The 17,449-nt window shown below is 31.7% G+C and overlaps 1 protein-coding gene across 16 annotated transcripts in view; it reads left to right on the top strand.

Annotated features, from left to right (window-relative positions):
* The window catches only part of LOC106871829 (prominin-1-A), a 173,933-nt gene extending 156,797 nt beyond the window's left edge, over positions 1–17,136 (top strand). For 7 of the 16 annotated variants that reach the window (XM_089350770.1, XM_089350767.1, XM_089350771.1 and 4 more), the window contains 2 exons: positions 11,256–11,419; positions 14,740–17,136. In XM_089350770.1, coding sequence (XP_089206896.1) covers positions 11,256–11,419; positions 14,740–14,765 — 190 coding nt within the window. In that variant the 3' untranslated portion in view covers positions 14,766–17,136. Of the gene's footprint in view, positions 1–11,255; positions 11,420–13,311; positions 13,376–14,739 lie in introns of all 16 variants that reach the window. The other 9 variants (XM_089350766.1, XM_089350763.1, XM_089350764.1 and 6 more) reach the window with 2 other exon arrangements.
* Positions 17,137–17,449: the final 313 nt, after the last annotated feature.

Genomic DNA, 17,449 nt, shown 5'->3' with positions numbered 1-17,449 from the left:
TATTGTCATATATTCCATTTGATAAGTGTAAGTTTTAAATTGAAACCAATGCCAGTAAGTATCATTAATGATCTCCTGCTCCTTGATTTTCTACTGTATTGCCTGTCAATACAGTTGAATTTTACTACTAATATACGAATGTACTTACTTGTAATTTGACATGAGCTTATTTGATGTGTTTATATTGATTTAAGTTTTGATTGTAGATAAGATTTAAATTATATTTTGTTACTATTTGAAAATGACAAGGAAAATTGACATAATAATGAATTTGCTATAACTAATTTGAAGAAAATGTGTACTTATTGCTCAGAAATTTACAACTTTCATCTGCTTCACAAAATACTACTTGCATAACTTATGTAATCAATAATTTGTAATATGAAGAGTGTCAGTTACTTATTTTCCTGAAATTAACTACTGGAGTAAGATTTTGGTACTTAAAATAGTTCTTGTTTTCTTCCTCTCAGACTGGATCCTTCTGTACTTAGAACTAAATTGTTGCTCTATTAAGTTTGCCTAAATATTAGTAAACTCTGATTGCACATTTTCAACTAATTTTTCTGTTCAGTCTCTTCTGTATAAAAATTTCTGCAGTATTTTCAGTTCTGTTTAAAACACAATACTTCTGTGTAGATGTTATGTAGTTAATATCCTATTTAATAACAAATCTTTAAAATTAAATCCATTTTTTTTTTAGCCAAAGGGGTTAACTTTAGATCAGCCTTGATTGAGCAGATCAATAGCCGAAACCATTCTAATCTATGACTATCCTGTCTTTTTATGTACATTTTATTTTTTAAGTGGTATGATTTGATTTGAGAGACATTTAACTTCAATAGTATTTCTAGCAGACTGACTGCATACAGATTTCTTCTTTGGCCCATTTAGTAAATGTTGTTGTTGTTGCTTATTCCAGATCATTTCTGATTGCATTGGCTTATGATCAAAAGCATTCCAACCATGACATACTATCTTTTGTTTTCAGACATACATCTAAATTCAATGTGTTCTTTATTTTTAAGATGGTAGGGTGTGATTTGATGGTGATACGTTTGTTTGTAATGACCATCTAGAGAACAATGGTTCTCAACTGGGGTCCATATTGACCCTTAAGGGTCCATTTAAGATTTTATAGCTAAAATTCATGTGCAGTAAATTGGTTATACATCTACAATACACAAAATATTCTAACATTTTTTTTTAGACAATTCTTAATAATATTTAATTTAAAAAATATAAAAGTATTTTTTTTTTTAAAGCATTGAATGGCTAGTAGGGTCTACTTGAGTAGAAGAGGAATCAAAGGGATCCACAGGTAAAAAATGGTTGAGAACCACTGATCTAGAGTCCTGCTAGATAAGACAGTATTGATTAGATCAGAACTAATTGCTTCAAAGAAAATATTCAGCTGTAAAAGATTTTGCTACTTAAAATAATTCCTGTTGTTTTCTTTCTTTCTAACTAAAACCTTGAGATCTGACCACCTATGAGAATGCATTATTCTTGGTTGATCTACATTTATCTGCCGTGCATGATTTGCACCTCTGCATGCTCACCAGTCAAAGCATTGTTCAATTAAACTTTTCAGACTCATATCTAATCTTTGTATATGCTTCTACAAAATCTTACTCATTTCTATTACTGATCTTAACAGAAAGTTTCTCTCTTATAATCACCAGTCATTGAGATATAACTGTATAATCTTGCTTACTCTTTTTCTCTCTCACTCTCTCATTTCTTTGTTTTGTTTTTTTTTCTTTACTGTTTTTCTACCTCTTTCTTCTTTCTGTGCCCAATATGTCCTCCCACCTCCTTCAATACAAATATTCTCTTATATTATACTCAACTCAGTGTAATGTTGCATTTAGAACTTTTTTCTAATTTTTCGCTTTATTATTGAAATGTTTTTCCTCCCTTTCCAGAATTTTCTTAAATTGGTTGATATCATATTTAATATTTTCTAAAAGAAAAGAAAAAAGAAAAATCTATCTCACCGTCGTGTTTTAATGTACAATTGATATGTATACATAAATGTTTTTCTTCTGCAGAATTCAAACCAATTACTAACAAAGTGACAAATTGTTTTTATTATTTTTAAAGCTAAGGTGGCAAGCTGGCAAAATTGTTAGCACACTGGGTAAAGTTCTTAGCAGCATTTCGTCCATCTTTACATTCTGAGTTCAAATGCTACCGAGGTCAACTTTGCCTTTCATCCTTTCAGGACCGATAAAATAAGTACCAGTCGAGTACTGGGCTCGATGTAATCGACTATTGCCCTCCCCCAAATTTCAGGCCTTATGCCTATAGTAGAAGGGATTATTTTTTAAAAATCCCATTTCAATTATGTGAATATGTGAGTGAGGTAACTATATATATATAGGTATGTGTGTATTTAATTACTTTTAATTACTATGATATTTACAGTGTTTGTTTCTAGGCTTGTTATTATTAAGGTCTTAGTTAGGAAGGTGGAGGGCAGCACTTATTACCCTTTTTAGGGTTTCCAAGATTGGTAGGAGAATGGAGGAATCATCCCTACATTGAATACCTATCTTGAAGGCTTTCAGCAAAATTGACCCTGCTAAAAGTATGCAAGGGCCAGGTGGTGGTGTTAAACTAGGCCACAGATTGGGTCTAATATCTAAGGCTTGTTATTATGGTTTTTATACACTTAATGTATGTGTGTATATTTGGCCCCTTAAATCATTTCTGATCAAGCAAACTTATGATCAAAGGCATTCAAACCATAGCCATTTCATCTTATTTTCAGGACTTGTGTACCCCAGAGTACATTGCCCAATGTACCCTGACTTGTTTTTTTCTTTTTTCTTTTTTTTAAGATGGCAATGCATAGGCCTCAGGGAAATTTGGCTACTTTTTCTAGTAGGTTGGGTAACTTTATGTAGGTAACTTTATGTAGCTTGAATGCTTGTAAGCTTGTTGTGATAGTTATGTTATCCCAACATATGTACATGTGTGTGTGTGAATGAATTTAGAAAATAATTTTGTCATTATTAAGCTGATATTTGGAACATAAATTAGCATGAAATTTTGATGAACAGTTTCGATTTAGATCACTTTGAACAGGAAGTTTGTATCATAAAACCAGAGCCAGTCTAAGATCCATATCGAAAGGGTTAAAGCAATGTCTTAACACTAAACTGACTTCAATAACCCACCTCTAATTCTTTAACTCTTTAGGTATCAACCTGAGACTACTCTCAGGTTCTAAGATAGAAATTCCCTATTTTTAAGTGATCAAAATTAAAACCTTCCATCAAAATTCTATGTTAATTTATGTTCCAAATATCAGTTTAATAATAATTTATTTTTATGAATTCCTCATAATTTTCAAACCTTATTGAAAAAAGGTATTAACAGGAAATATTGTGATAATTGATATACTTTAAATGTGTGTATGTGCATGAATGCTGTAATAGTTACCATGCTCTTAATGTATGCACACAGTTGTATGTGTGTGTGCATGCATGCACGTGTATGTGTTATGATAGTTGATGTATACTTAATGAGTTATGTATGTTTGTGTGTGTGAACATTTGCTGTAATGATGGTTTATGTATTAATGTGTGTGTGTGTGAGCATTTGCTGTGATGATAGTTTGTGTATTGTGTGTGTATGTGTGTATTGACTATTGATATAATCTTGGCAAATAAATGTTGTGCTTTGATAATTATTGTACTCTTGATGAAAGAATGAATGGATGCATTCATGTATTACGATAGAAGAGTATAGTTTGTTTGAAGCATTGTGATACAGAGGTAAAATAATAAATAACGAAAGAGAGCTTCAAACAATGCAAAAAGGGGAACTCACATTTCTAAATCATTCCCTTCTTATGATTTGTGTTTGTGCCTGAAATATATAAAGGTTACTCAGCTTTTCCTCTCAACATTGTTAGAAGTTATCCTTCTTCATTATTTGTTATTAATATAGTGCTACCATGAATATTAATATTCATTAATTAATGAATATTAATATGGTGCTGCTTTAATATGAGTTTTTGGCTTGGGTACAAACCAAAAATGTGTCAGTTTCATTTTACACTGACTTTTCTACTGCAGCATAAAATTTTATTCATTTTTTTTTTCTCTCAATCAATGTCATTACTAATCAATGTGATCTTTGCATGTTTAATGTAAAATTTCATTTCAGCCTGTATTCTCACTATTCACTTGTATTTCAAATTATTATTAGCAATATCATTAATGACAATTGCCAGACATTTTTTCTTTGTGTCTTCAGCAAAATTTCATTATGTGCATGTTGTTGTTTATTTTCTTTAGCTCTGGATTATCCCTGATTGAGCAGACCAATGATTGGACATTTTAGCTTTGAGCATTCCATTTTTGTGACCAGGACTGTATAATGCATTGTTTTTCTTGATAGTATAATCTGAGGAAAATTTGGCTGCTGTTTCTAGCAAGTCAAGCAGTGGTATAGGAGCTACCTACAGTGACTTGTTCGTTCAATTTGGTATGGAATAATCTAGAAGTTGCACTAATTCACAACCTACTCTTAGGTAGACTATCACATGCAACCTGATATGAACTCACATATTTCCACAATCCAAGTCATATCTATAAAGGCATCTGAAAGACAATAGTTTTGTATGTTTGTGAAACTTGTGGATTATTAATTGTTGATATATATCATCATCATCGTTGTCGTTTGACGTCCGCTTTCCATGCTAGCATGGGTTGGACGATTTGACTGAGGACTGGTGAAACCAGATGGCTACACCAGGCTCCAATCTAATTTGGCAGAGTTTCTACAGCTGGATGCCCTTCCTAACGCCAACTACTCTGAGAGTGTAGTGGGTGCTTATGTGCCACCCGCACAAAGGTCAGTCAGGCGGTACTGGCAACGGCCATGCTCAAAATGGTGTATTTTACGTGCCACCTGCACAGGAGCCAGTTCGGCGGCACTGGCAACAATCTCGCTCGAATGTCTTTACACATGCCATCCGGCACAAATGCCAGGAAGGCGATGCTGGGCACAGGTACCATGACACTTTCGCTTTCGCTTGCTCCAACAGGTCTTTGCAAGCCGAGTTTCGTGTCCAATGAAGGAGACGACGTTGGCATGGGTGCCAGTCGTCGAATATAATGACAAAGGTAGCACAGAAGGACAGCAAAACAGTTTATGGTAAAAAAATGGTAGTACAGTATAAATGTGCTCAACCTTTCTTCATTTGTCAGCCAAATAAATAGCATTACAATTTCAACACCTTCTCACAATGTTATTTGATCTGGTGGTGTTGATAATATGGAAGTTGCCAGAGCGTAGATGAATTGACTAAAAAAGTGGATAGAAATGTTTATACAAGGATGGTAGCTGAAAAAGAAACCAGTAGTCTTTCAAGTAAATAAGTTAAGACAAGCAAAGAATGAGAAAAATACAAAATGAAACAAACACATGTATGTATAAGATCTTCAGATGTAAACGACAAAATTAAGACAAGCTGTGTGAAGTATCACTTAAAGGAAATCAACTGGGTATACTTGCACACACTTTGATGGTCTCCGCAATGTATATCTGCATGTACTTTTCCAGTAGAATATATGTGGATTCTTGATTTGATTCATAGTCTATACTGGTACTGCAGACGTGTGATTAGAATATTACAGGAAAGAATTGTAAGATAGCTTTCATAGACAAGTTGGTAGGGACCTCATATAGCTCACTTTTTATTTTAGTTTAGTTTCTATAGCTGTATGTTCTTCTTAATATGAGCCAGTTTACAGAGTGTACTGGGTGTTCTTTTTTTTCCTCATGCCACTAGCACTAAAGAGGTTTATAATCTTCGACAAGTCTAGAAGGTAGCTTTACACTTTACATGGTGTATGGGGTGTGTTTTTTTGTGATACTCCCCCAGCAAAGTAGCCATGTCCTAATGTGTGTGTGTGTGTGTGTGTGTGTGTGTACGCACTCGCACGCATGTGATAAATTATGGTAAACACAAGTTTATATCATTTGTTCCCTACATATGTTTCACTGTTGTAATTATTTGAAACCTCAACATTGGATGTTCCAAATGCAATTGGATGCTTAATCACCACAGATCATCAGAGAAACATTCTACTGCATTGCATTACAGAGAACAAATGTCTGTAGCAGACATACGTCTAACTGTACATACAAAATACTCTCTCTCTCTCTATATATATATATATATGTGTGTGTGTGTGTGTGTGTGTGTACGAGGAATCCAATGTCACTGGCAAAAAAGGAAACTGTCCTGATATAGATATTATAGATATGTGATGCTTATGAAGGGTTAACATGTTAGTGAATAAATTGCAAGCAATCAAAGTGGAAGGAACCTGCAGGAAAGGAAGACATGGGGAGAGATGGTAGAAGCTGATCTCAGACTGCTAAACCTCACAAAAGAGACAAGTGACTGCATGAGAAGTGTTAAGTTGCTGTGCTGGAGAAGTTCCACTGAACCCATACTAGCATGAAGAAGCAGATTTAAAATATTTATTTTTTTAAATATCTTAGTTATTAACTATATATTGATGTCATAAATACAACAATCAGGTGATGTACCAATGCTGAAAGATATAAATTGCAATTAGCAATGCTAGTTGGATATACAGGAAATAGAAATGTCTTGGAATGACATGAAAACTTATGCATAAAATTCATACATATTCATAGTTTTCTTGTTTCTAACTATCCTCTGTTAACTGCCCCACCTTTGTGTTTTTGCTTCTTGAACTTCATTGCTACCCATGTTAACCACCCAAGTTCATCTCTATCTATCTTAACCACCCCTAATTCATCTCTACCTGTGTTAACCAACCCAAATTCATCTCTACCTCTGTTAACCATCCCAAATTCATCTCTACTTGTGTTAACTGCCCCAAATTCGTTTCTATCTTTTTACTCCACTTCTGTTATTACCTGTGTTAACCACACCAAATTCATTTCAACCTGTGTTACTGCCCCCAAAGTTACATTTCTACCTAACTTAATTTTCCCAGTCTATAGAATTGTGAATTTATAAAACAACCACCTTATACTTAAAGAAGGTGAAGATCAGGTTTGCCAAACTCTCAAAGTCTCAAGATGAGACTTGTAAAGCATTTTATCTATGTCAGCCAAAACATTCAGGATAATCTTTGAATTTTAGTTATATTCACAGCTGCATGTTTTAAAACTCAGTTTTACCTCATAATCTCATCTATTTAAGGCTCTCTTTATGTTTTGTGTGTGTGTCTTTTACCATCTCTTATTTGAATTTATCACTGTAATTTCCTGCATGAATAGCCTTAAATCTGATTTACAATCCATTCCATGCCTACCATCATTTTATATTGCAATTAATATAGAAAATCTCTATTCACAAATTGTGATACCCTTTTTTTTTTTTTATTATTATTAGCATTGATGTGTACAAAAGACTAGATTCCTGGATTCTTTTGTACTACATTTCTCTGTCAATGTTTAGAAGTTCACTTTCTGTGTCTGTATTTGCAATAGTTTTAGCAAGTCACAAAAATCGTTGTTGTGCTTTTAGCTCCAGACTAGTTCTGATCAAATAGACCTTTCATCAAATAGCAATCCAGCTATGACCACTTCCCATTTTACTTTTAGACAGTGTATCTAACCTGTATTATCCAATGTATCCTACTTTATTAAGATGTAGTTTGAGAAGAATTTAATAGCTATATTTAATAGATAGAGCAACCATGGAGAGCTCCTCTTGTTGATGCAAATACCTTTGTAAAATGGTAAGGTAAAAACTTATTTGGTTTAGGTTTTGTATCAGAACATACAGAAGACATTCTCAGTGCCTCAACCAATTTAATGACACAGATAAAGAAATAATTAAAATATCTAAATGTAATCTTGCAAGAATTGATAGAAATAAATTAATTACTTTCTATGCAGCAGAGATGCTCTAGTAGAACTTATCTGAGCTATTCAACAACAAATATTCCTGTTATTTACTAGCTATATACAACTTGATCTAGCATGTTATTTTTCTTCTTTGTTTTAATGTAATGTGTTAAAGCTGTCATTTGCTCTTTTATATCCTACTTGAGATAATTAGTATATTCACCATGATTCAATTGTCAGTCACAAACTTTTAAATACATTTACATGATTGTGTCAAAGAGACTCTCAGATAATGTCAATAAGTTTCTGAAATTACTCCTCACTTGCAGGTTATCATTAAAACCATATAATAAGAATGGTCACTTAATGTTGAACATGTAACCTCACAAATTGGTTTTCATTAATAATAAATGTATTTCTATTCTTTTTATGTTATGACTGGTTGGATGAAAATAATGTAAAAATAGAACAGCTGTTATCTGAAGGACAAAAGTTGCATGAAGCTGGATAGAGTACACTGCAAGCTACTGGCTGATTTAAATGTGCGAACAGCTTGCTACAAATGGAGCTACAGCCTCTGAAATACTGATGGTAGGACAAAAAGGCAGACAAAAATTCAAACCTTTGCTAATTATCATGATGTGAAAGAAGTGTACAGTCTGCAGAAAAGTGATAACACACAAGTGAGGATGGTTCATACATCTACACTGAGAAAAGTGACATCATGGAATGTTGGCAGGAACATTTTATGAGCTGTTAAATGGCCCTTAGAGTCTTATGAAGCACTGGAATGTACCCAACAAATTTGAGAAGATACCAGATTGGATCTGTTGCTAAATATAAAGGAGCTGGCAACTGCCAAAATCAGGGAAAGCTTCTGGTGTCATAAAAGTCTATAAATATGAGAAGGAATTACACTATAGACTTCGCGAATTCTTCAGAGAATGCTAGAAACGCAGTAAACTCTCTCAACAATTCAAGATCACTTAGTCACCACATGCAAGTGAAACATTTACCAGCTGGACTGAAAACTAGTGAGGGATTTCCTTTCAATCACAGGAAAAATTCTAGAGTCAACCCAGATGAAATAACAAGAAGAAAAAAAGCAAACAATCTTGAGCAAGATTCATTTTGCCAGGATCCGTATTATCTACAGACAGGGTAGTCTCAACACTTTTGCTCTATAATCATATGAAAGAGCAAAACATCATTAAAGTTCCCTCATGAGAAAAAAATAAAAGCCTCTTTTGCTTTTAAGTCATACTCAGTTAAGGGTGACAGCCAAAAAGAATTCTCTCTTGTAGTAACTATATCATTCAGTATTCTTTTTCAGCATTTTGGGGTTATATTGTCTAGTTTGTTCTTTATAATTCTGAAGATTATTTTTTTTTCCTTTTAACTTCTCATTTTTTCTTTGGTGTTTTTCTTTCTTGTATTTCAAATGCAGATTCAAGCTTATATGGCAATTACATGATCTCAGTTCAGAGAAGAGATCAGTCTTTTTGATCCTAATTCTTCATCAATATCATTTAACTTCTGTCTTCCGTGCTGGGATGTGTTAGCTAGTTCAACAGGATCTTGATGAGTTAAAGAACTTTGTCATGTTTCAATCTCTGTCTTGGCTGGATGCTCTTTCTAACACCAACCAGTTTACAGAATATACCGGAAGGAGGCTACTTTATGCTAAGTGTTGAAAGGTTGAAGTATGAAAGAAGGGACCGGTTCCTTGCTGCAGTGGAAATACATGGCAACTTTACTTTGTATGAGTGGGTAGGAATAATCAGGATAGACTGTGCCCCCAAGGTACAAGAAAGTGAATGGAAGAGAAAGTAAGGATAGAAGACTGAGAAAAGTGAGGAAGTAAATGTTGCAAGAGTGTATGGGTATTGTTTAATGGCTTTAGCACTATATCTGTTTCATATAATCCACCTTCAATTAGAATATAGTTACCTACAAAATAATTACATTTTTATTTCACTCATTCAACCTCACTTTCATTCTACTGGTAGCTGGAGATGAATGTGTCAATAAGGTACTGCACAGCCAATCAAAGATTACTAGTTTATGTCCTGTCTGTGATACTATATTGAATCCATGGCCAAGACTTTCTCAAGAGCAGTCTACTTAGCTCTAAGTTGGATTGAGGTGATATAATTCACTGTTGTAAAATAACAGTGGTCTCACTGGAATTTGTATCTGGAGAGAACTGTCTCTCATTTACTTAATTCTGCTGTAAACCATAGAGAAAATCCAATCCTATGAAGACAAAATTCCCACTTTTTAGCAGCCTAATTAAATTCCTATTTATAATTAGCAACAATAAAATGAGAATTTACATATTAATTAAACATACCAATGTTATTTACACTATTAAATACTTACTAATGTGGCTTTGTTTTAAAGGTTTAGAAATGAAGAGTTTAAGAATGTAAATCCTGCTCAGCACTATTTGATTTTAAAGTCTGCTCCAGGTCATGTTCCTGACTTGACTTCTTAATTTCACAAACATTCTTGATCTCTTTGCCTTCAAACACTGAGCCATATATAGTGACACCTTGCAAAAAATTATCTTAGTTTTGCTGATTCTGCTGCTTATTCCTGAAAGCTTTGTGTAAACAATACTGTTGCTCTTTGCCTCATCAGGGTGCTATATGACAGTATATGTTGCTCTTCTTCCTCATGGGATCTACCTCAGACTTCATCATCTCTCCTCTCTGCTTATTTTTCTCTGCTAAGTATACTCTCTAGGGGTGATTGAAATGGTTATATAACACTAATTTTCAGACTCATATATATATATATATATATATATATATATATATATATAGTGGTTTTTCTCTAAATTATATATATATTTTTTTACAAAGCAAGTTTAGCTAAAATTTTTATCTGAATTAAATGATAAATTGTGAAAGATAGAAATAAAAAAAAAGACTGATGATGATCTGCATCACTAAAGAAATTGTATTTATTGGTATAAAAGTAAGATGATTTAAGTCGATATGCTACCAATGTGAAAAGATTCCAACATTTTGGACAAAGTTCTTTGGAGAAAAAGTTTGGTATGTATTTTCTGAATGAGAGATGAGACTTCAAAGATTTCATTTTACATTTTAAGACATGATTAATGGGAATTTGGCTGTATCAGATAGATATGAGAATATTTGATAATTAAAATAAAATTCTGTAACAAACACACTTTTCAGCACATCTCACTGTTAACATTGCTCTGCAAAATTTCTAATTTTTTATTTTTATTTTCAGTTTATCTAACTTTTTGCTTTGCTTTAAAATTGTTAATATGTAGAATGCTTTTTATTTATTTGTTGCTAAATTGTTTGCTATTCTGAGTAGTGAATACTATGATTTTCTTGTATCCGTTGTAGAGTGAGTCTGGGGAAGTCAGACCCTCAAGGAATGTCCAAAAGTACCTATGATGATCCCCCAAGTAACAAGTATCAGCCACTACCCCATTCACACTATAGTTATGGTGTTCCTACCAACCAAATCAACCATTATCCAGTATACCCTCCCCCTTCCTATCCAGAGAGTAAGTTTTGATATCTCCATTTTCCTGCCTGTTTGTTCGTCTGTGCTGTCTTTGTCTGTGTATCTTAAATTTTATGTTTGCAATGATACATTTTTGTACTGCCTTGCAATATTATCTCAAATATTGATGTTGAACAACATTGCAATTTAGAATGATTTTGTTACACTTTCATTTTTAGTTTAGCATGATGTTTCAATGCTAAGACCAGACAGCTTCAGTAGTGACCTAAATTGTCTGCTCCATGTGTTAGAATTCATTATCCATCAGCCTTTCTAAAATGCTAATATTTAATATAACAACTATGTTATATGTTCTTTAAATATTTATCGACTTGAAATCTTTAACGTCCAAAGCCTTAGACTGCTATACACTTCTTAAGAGCCTTGTAGTGAATTTCACGATCTCTAAATTTCTGAAAAGGTCTCTTATCAGTAAGCCATACTTTATGCTAACATTGGTGATTTGAGGATGTTTCAAGCATTTACACACCACCATAAGTAAAGTAACATTTTCTGCTGTGCACAATTTCAAGCTACCAAATTTTACTTTCAAAGCATTAGTCAACCTAGGACTACAGTCAAAGATATTTGTCCAAGGTACTACACAGTGATACCAAACCCTGAATATGTTTGTAAAGCAAATTTAATCACATGACTATGATAGCTTTTTTAATTTTTTTTCTTTTGTTTTTGCTTCTTGCCAGTTCTACATTCAAAGTAGCTGATAGAATTAATAGAAATCTAATTTACTGAGGAATTGTCTTATATTTTATTTCAATGTCTGTCTTCTAAACAGTACTTTAAGTTAATAAGTTTCTTACCTTTTAAGCTGTTTTTTTCTTAGTATTCACACTTACCTTTCCCAGAGTACTTTAATAGCAAATCATCCAGGACATTTTTTCTTTTATTCTATTTTAGAATTTTAATTTAATTTTATAAATTTATAGTAAATTAGTCAATAGACATAGTTGTTGAGCTTCAAATGTAGCTTCCTTGAGACAGATTAAGTTGTTTCACTACTTAAGTGCTCATGTTACCTTTTCTGTCAGTATCATACTTCACCTAATCCTCATTACTGATATTTTATTTAGCTTACTTTCATGCCTCGTTATAATCACAGCTACATTTTTTTTTTCTGGAAACTTACCAATATTTCTTATTCATTATCTAATATACAACTGTTCTACATATTTCATTTAAAACAATTTTTAAATTTATGTCCTTCCAGGATTGACTAATAGTTATACTTGATAATTTTTTTTTTTATTTATTGCTGATTATTCTAGAAGTTTGCTTAAGTTAATCTAAATGTTTTCTGCTACTTTTCAAGCTATCTACATTTATCTTTTGCTTTCCCTGGTTTTTTTGACAAGATTTAGAATATTTTAAATAGCAATCTTCCAAATCAATTTCATTTTAAGATTTTACACCTAAACTATATAGCTTTGTTGCAATTGAATAAAGATTGTAGATTATGGTGTTGTTTTGTATCAGAAGATACTCTGTGTTTATGTAAATTATACATATAACTAACCTTTAGATGGACACTTTTGGATGAGGTTCTTCCAAATATGTGTGTATTTTAAAAACTGAATATAACCTGTATCTAGTGATTACTTCACAATATAATGGTCATAAAATGAGATGTTTTTATCACCTGCTGGTGTTGTAAATCATTTCATAAGACTAAAAGGAATATATTTTTAAACTAATAAAGCTATTCCTGAAACGTGTTGACTACTTGATGACAAAATTGAAAGAGTTATAAATGGTATTGGTTCTTTTTTCTTCTTTCTCTACTTTCAATTAAATTTTGGAAGGATTATGTAATTTATAATTCTCAAGTCCAGTAGAGTAAGCCTTAATAATTAGTGTACCACTATTTCGTATCAGATATTACTTTTCCACGTTTAAAAATAACTGTTTGGGAAAATGAAGACTCACAAGCTCACCACAGGTAATTAAAGTATGTATTTTCTAATTCATGTATCATTTCCTACATCCATTTGGATCAATTAAAGCCAGAAGTTAGGGCCAAGTATTTGGAGGTAAAAAAAAACTGTATATGAAATAGATTTAGTCATACTAGTAGGTGAAGTAATGTATAGTAAGTAGATTTATAGACATTTCGTGGTACCAATAGATAAATGTATAACAAGACCTGTAGTTATTTGAAGGTGAAGATATATCAGCAAGTGAATAATGTATACAAAGTAAATTTATAGGTATTTGAAAGTGAAGAACTGTATATAGATATAGATTAGTGGGTGAAGAAATTCTAATATTGTATTGGAAACTTCTTAGAATGTGTGATTCAATCATAAGTGTGAGTGGCTTACATTGTAACATTTAGAGGTATCTTCATAAGTGAAATCTTAGCATTGATAAAAGACAGGAGAGTTGTATGCAAATAAAAATAAACTAGAAATACATTTACACTTTATATATATATAACACATCATTCATCATTGCTGCATCCAGTTTGAGTTGTCACCTAAAGTTGTTGTTTACATGTTTATCCTATAATTTTATATTTTAAATTTTTTGTGTGTTTGTCACATATTGTAAAATACCAAGTTTTGAATCTGAAATTACTGAATGGTTTTTCATTTTTTTTTTTTTTTTGTTAATGTTCTGGTAGAAGGTTGTTCTAAACTCCTTTTTTCTTTCTTTTTATTTTTCAAATTGTGATTCTAATGTTTCTGAGTTGTATATTTGCCTGGCAAGTTACTTGATCTTAGATTGTGTTGAAACTAAAATCATTACATGCTGGAAGCAATCCATATATACTGTTATACTCATTTTTGTTATTTTCTTGATAGTGTTGTATATTTATACATGTCTATGTTTTTTCATGCATCAATGAGCTAGTCATTGCAGTGGAACTGGACCAGGCAGATGTCCAAAAGAATTTCTTTTTATACTTCATACTATCACAAAATAAAACAAAAATGTTAATATAACAGCGTTTCCAATGGCTATCATAATTCCTTCACAATGTAATTAATTCCTATACTGCCATTTTAAAAACAAACTGAGTTACATTCTTAAATGAACTGTATCATTCGAGAGCTATTTCTCACATAGAACTGAGAAACTCATTTTCTTTTAACAGTGAGTTTCCAGATACGTACAACAGCTCAGTTTTGTACTCAGTCTGAAGATTTTTCATATTTATTCCAAATTACCCCCACCAAAAAAAAAAAAAAGAAAACCAATGCATTCAAAATTGTTTACTTATCCAGTTTCTCTTTCATTTAAAGCACTTCAACGCTTAGCCATAAACAGTGCCATTGAAATATTCCCTTTTTCTTATTGCAGCAAGAATGAACCCGAACCGTTACTGAATCCCAACTCTGATATTTGAACATGAAGGATCATAAGTCACTTTACTTGAAACCATATCTTCATTGGAATTAAACTGGATGATGTCAGTGTTATACACTAAGTCCAGTGCATCTAATATTCGATTCTTTTCAAGCTCTTCATCTTTCATATTTTATTTCTCTAAGTTTTTAGACTAATATATTATTGTTGCGAAAGAAAAGTGCAAGGTTATTTAAATTTGTTTTCTAGTGCCAATTCTGATTTGTTGGACTAAAAACTTTGTAAATCATCATTTCAAAAAAATGTTTTGTTTGCTTTTTGTTTTTTTTCTTTCAACGAAACATTCCAATTTTCATGAGTTTTTTTCATATCACAATTCTTTACTTGGAATTTTTCTCCCTGCTCTTGGCTCAAACCCAACCTGAGTTTAGATTCTCTCTTCCATATCATTTATTTCTGTTGACCACTCATAGGAAGTCTAGTTATTTTGATATGTTCTTATAAAAATAATTAGTAAAATAATTCATCTGACAAAAACTGAATGAAATCTGGTGATCTCGATGATTGTGTTTTATAATAAAGTTCCTTAGGTCTCAGTAATCACAATCATGACATATTACCTAAATTATGAAGCTATGTTTAACTAGTGATTGCTTCTGGGAATCTATAGCCTGTGATAAGTGTATCAGTTACATTGAAATATTGATTTCTCTTAGCTGTTTACTGATTAAACTTTAGTTTAATTTATCCACCATCATTCTCGTTAAGATTCAGTAAGAAAATATTTAATTCCCCTCAAAATTTTTTGGTTTCATCATATTTCGTCTGGAGTTGATATAAAAACTTCTATTTGCTGCAGGAGGAAAAAAAATACAAAACATACATTTTAATAACTTGACAATAAAATATATTTTTTCATTTACCTTTGAATAAATTTATCTTTAATATAACAATATTTTAAGCATCAAGTAATACATGGCTTACATTGTACAAAGAAAAAAAAAATGTATTTCTTTTTATGCTTCCATTCAGTGAATTTTTCTTGTTGGTTAGATTATTGAAAATCTATTCTATCAAAGTTGACTTGAATGAAAGAGGTCTTGGTCTAATCACTCAACTGGACTTTTGTCAGAAATTTGGAACTTGTTATCAAACCTTTTTGATAACAGATTTAAATTACATAAAATGTATAAAATGATCAACTTTGCTCAAGATGAGCTTTTTATTTCTCTAATTTTAAAAAAATCTTCTTAAACTTACTTATATTTAAGTATTTGAACATTTTTGGAATTTGTTGCAATATCGACCAGTTCCCTTTGCTCAAACTATTTATAAATACAAGAATCTCTATATATTTCCATTTTCCTTTTTCTTGATTGTAGTTTATCAACAAACCCCTTTGTAAAACAGATTCTCAATTTCACCTCCATCATCACACCCCTCTTTTTTTTAGCATCAAGCTGGTATTTGTAAATGATCATAGTTGCCCAAATTTTACTCTCACAGATCAGTAATAAATTCTTGGCGTTTTTTAACTCAAAACATTAAAAAAAAACAAAAAACCCTGAGTTTCATACACAGCAAAGTATCCTTATACATTAGTAAGTCTTAGCTTAAATTTGGGAGGGAGAGGGGTTTTAAATGATATTTAGACGCTTTTTCAATTTTCAAAATATAAAATTTTTTATTTATTATTATTTTCCATTCAAATTTAATTTCTTATCAGTCAGACCATTTTATTTCAGATGGTTTCATTTTATTTTATATCTAAATGTATGACTGTGATAATCTTAATTATTTGAGTTCTGGCCATTTAACTTTTTTTCTTTTCATTTAACATTTATATATATGGATTAACATACATGACTGCTGAACAACTGTCTTATGACATGTGCTGAATAAATCAAGATTATACTTACACATTTCTGTTCAATTGACTTGTGTTTAACTTACAAATATTGTTAGCATTTTAAAACCAACTTTTAAATTTATTTTTATGAAAAATTTCATTTCATATTTTTTACTATCCAGAGTAGTTGAGAGCTATTTACATGTCATCCCTGTACTTTTTCTAATGGAATTTTCGTTGTTGTCAACAACTGGGCTAGTTGATTATATTAATATAGAATGAAGAACTTTCAAGTTCTTTGTTGATGCCATCACAACTATTTAATTTTATATTGTCAACATATGACAGTCTCTACCACATATTCCTTCTATGATTTCATAGCCAACTGCTGTTGTCAACTTGTCTCTTCCCAATTTCATTATTGGTAGATATTTCAAGTGCCTTAAAATAGTATGGCTTTTTCTATAACATGACATTAGTAAGTATGCTATTTTAACATTCATTTTGATAAGATATTAAAGGAAAAAGAAACCAACATTTTATTTATGTGTTTTGTTGTTACTGAAAAAAAAATGGTTACAATCATTTTGGTGGTCTTCATTAAGTATAAGACATGAATAAAGTCTCCTGAACAATTCTTCATTAATATAGTATAGCAACATTTTACCAAATTACATTTAACCTTTTAGTATTCACATTATTCTGTCAGAAGTAATGCTTATTTATTCTCATTGCTTTGTATTAATCATGCACTATGTTGTAGCTTTGAGATTTTGAAGAGGTAACTTAATTTCCAGAATGATATTGTAGGGTTGTTGTGAGAGGCCAGAGCTGGCCAGTTTGATAATAAAACAG

The sequence above is a fragment of the Octopus bimaculoides genome, chromosome 4 (genome assembly GCF_046866305.1).
Source record: "Octopus bimaculoides isolate indiv1 chromosome 4, ASM4686630v1, whole genome shotgun sequence".
Classification (NCBI taxonomy): domain Eukaryota; kingdom Metazoa; phylum Mollusca; class Cephalopoda; order Octopoda; family Octopodidae; genus Octopus; species Octopus bimaculoides.
The sequence above is the reverse complement of the archived record's forward strand: the minus strand, read 5'-3'. Positions and strand labels throughout refer to the sequence as shown.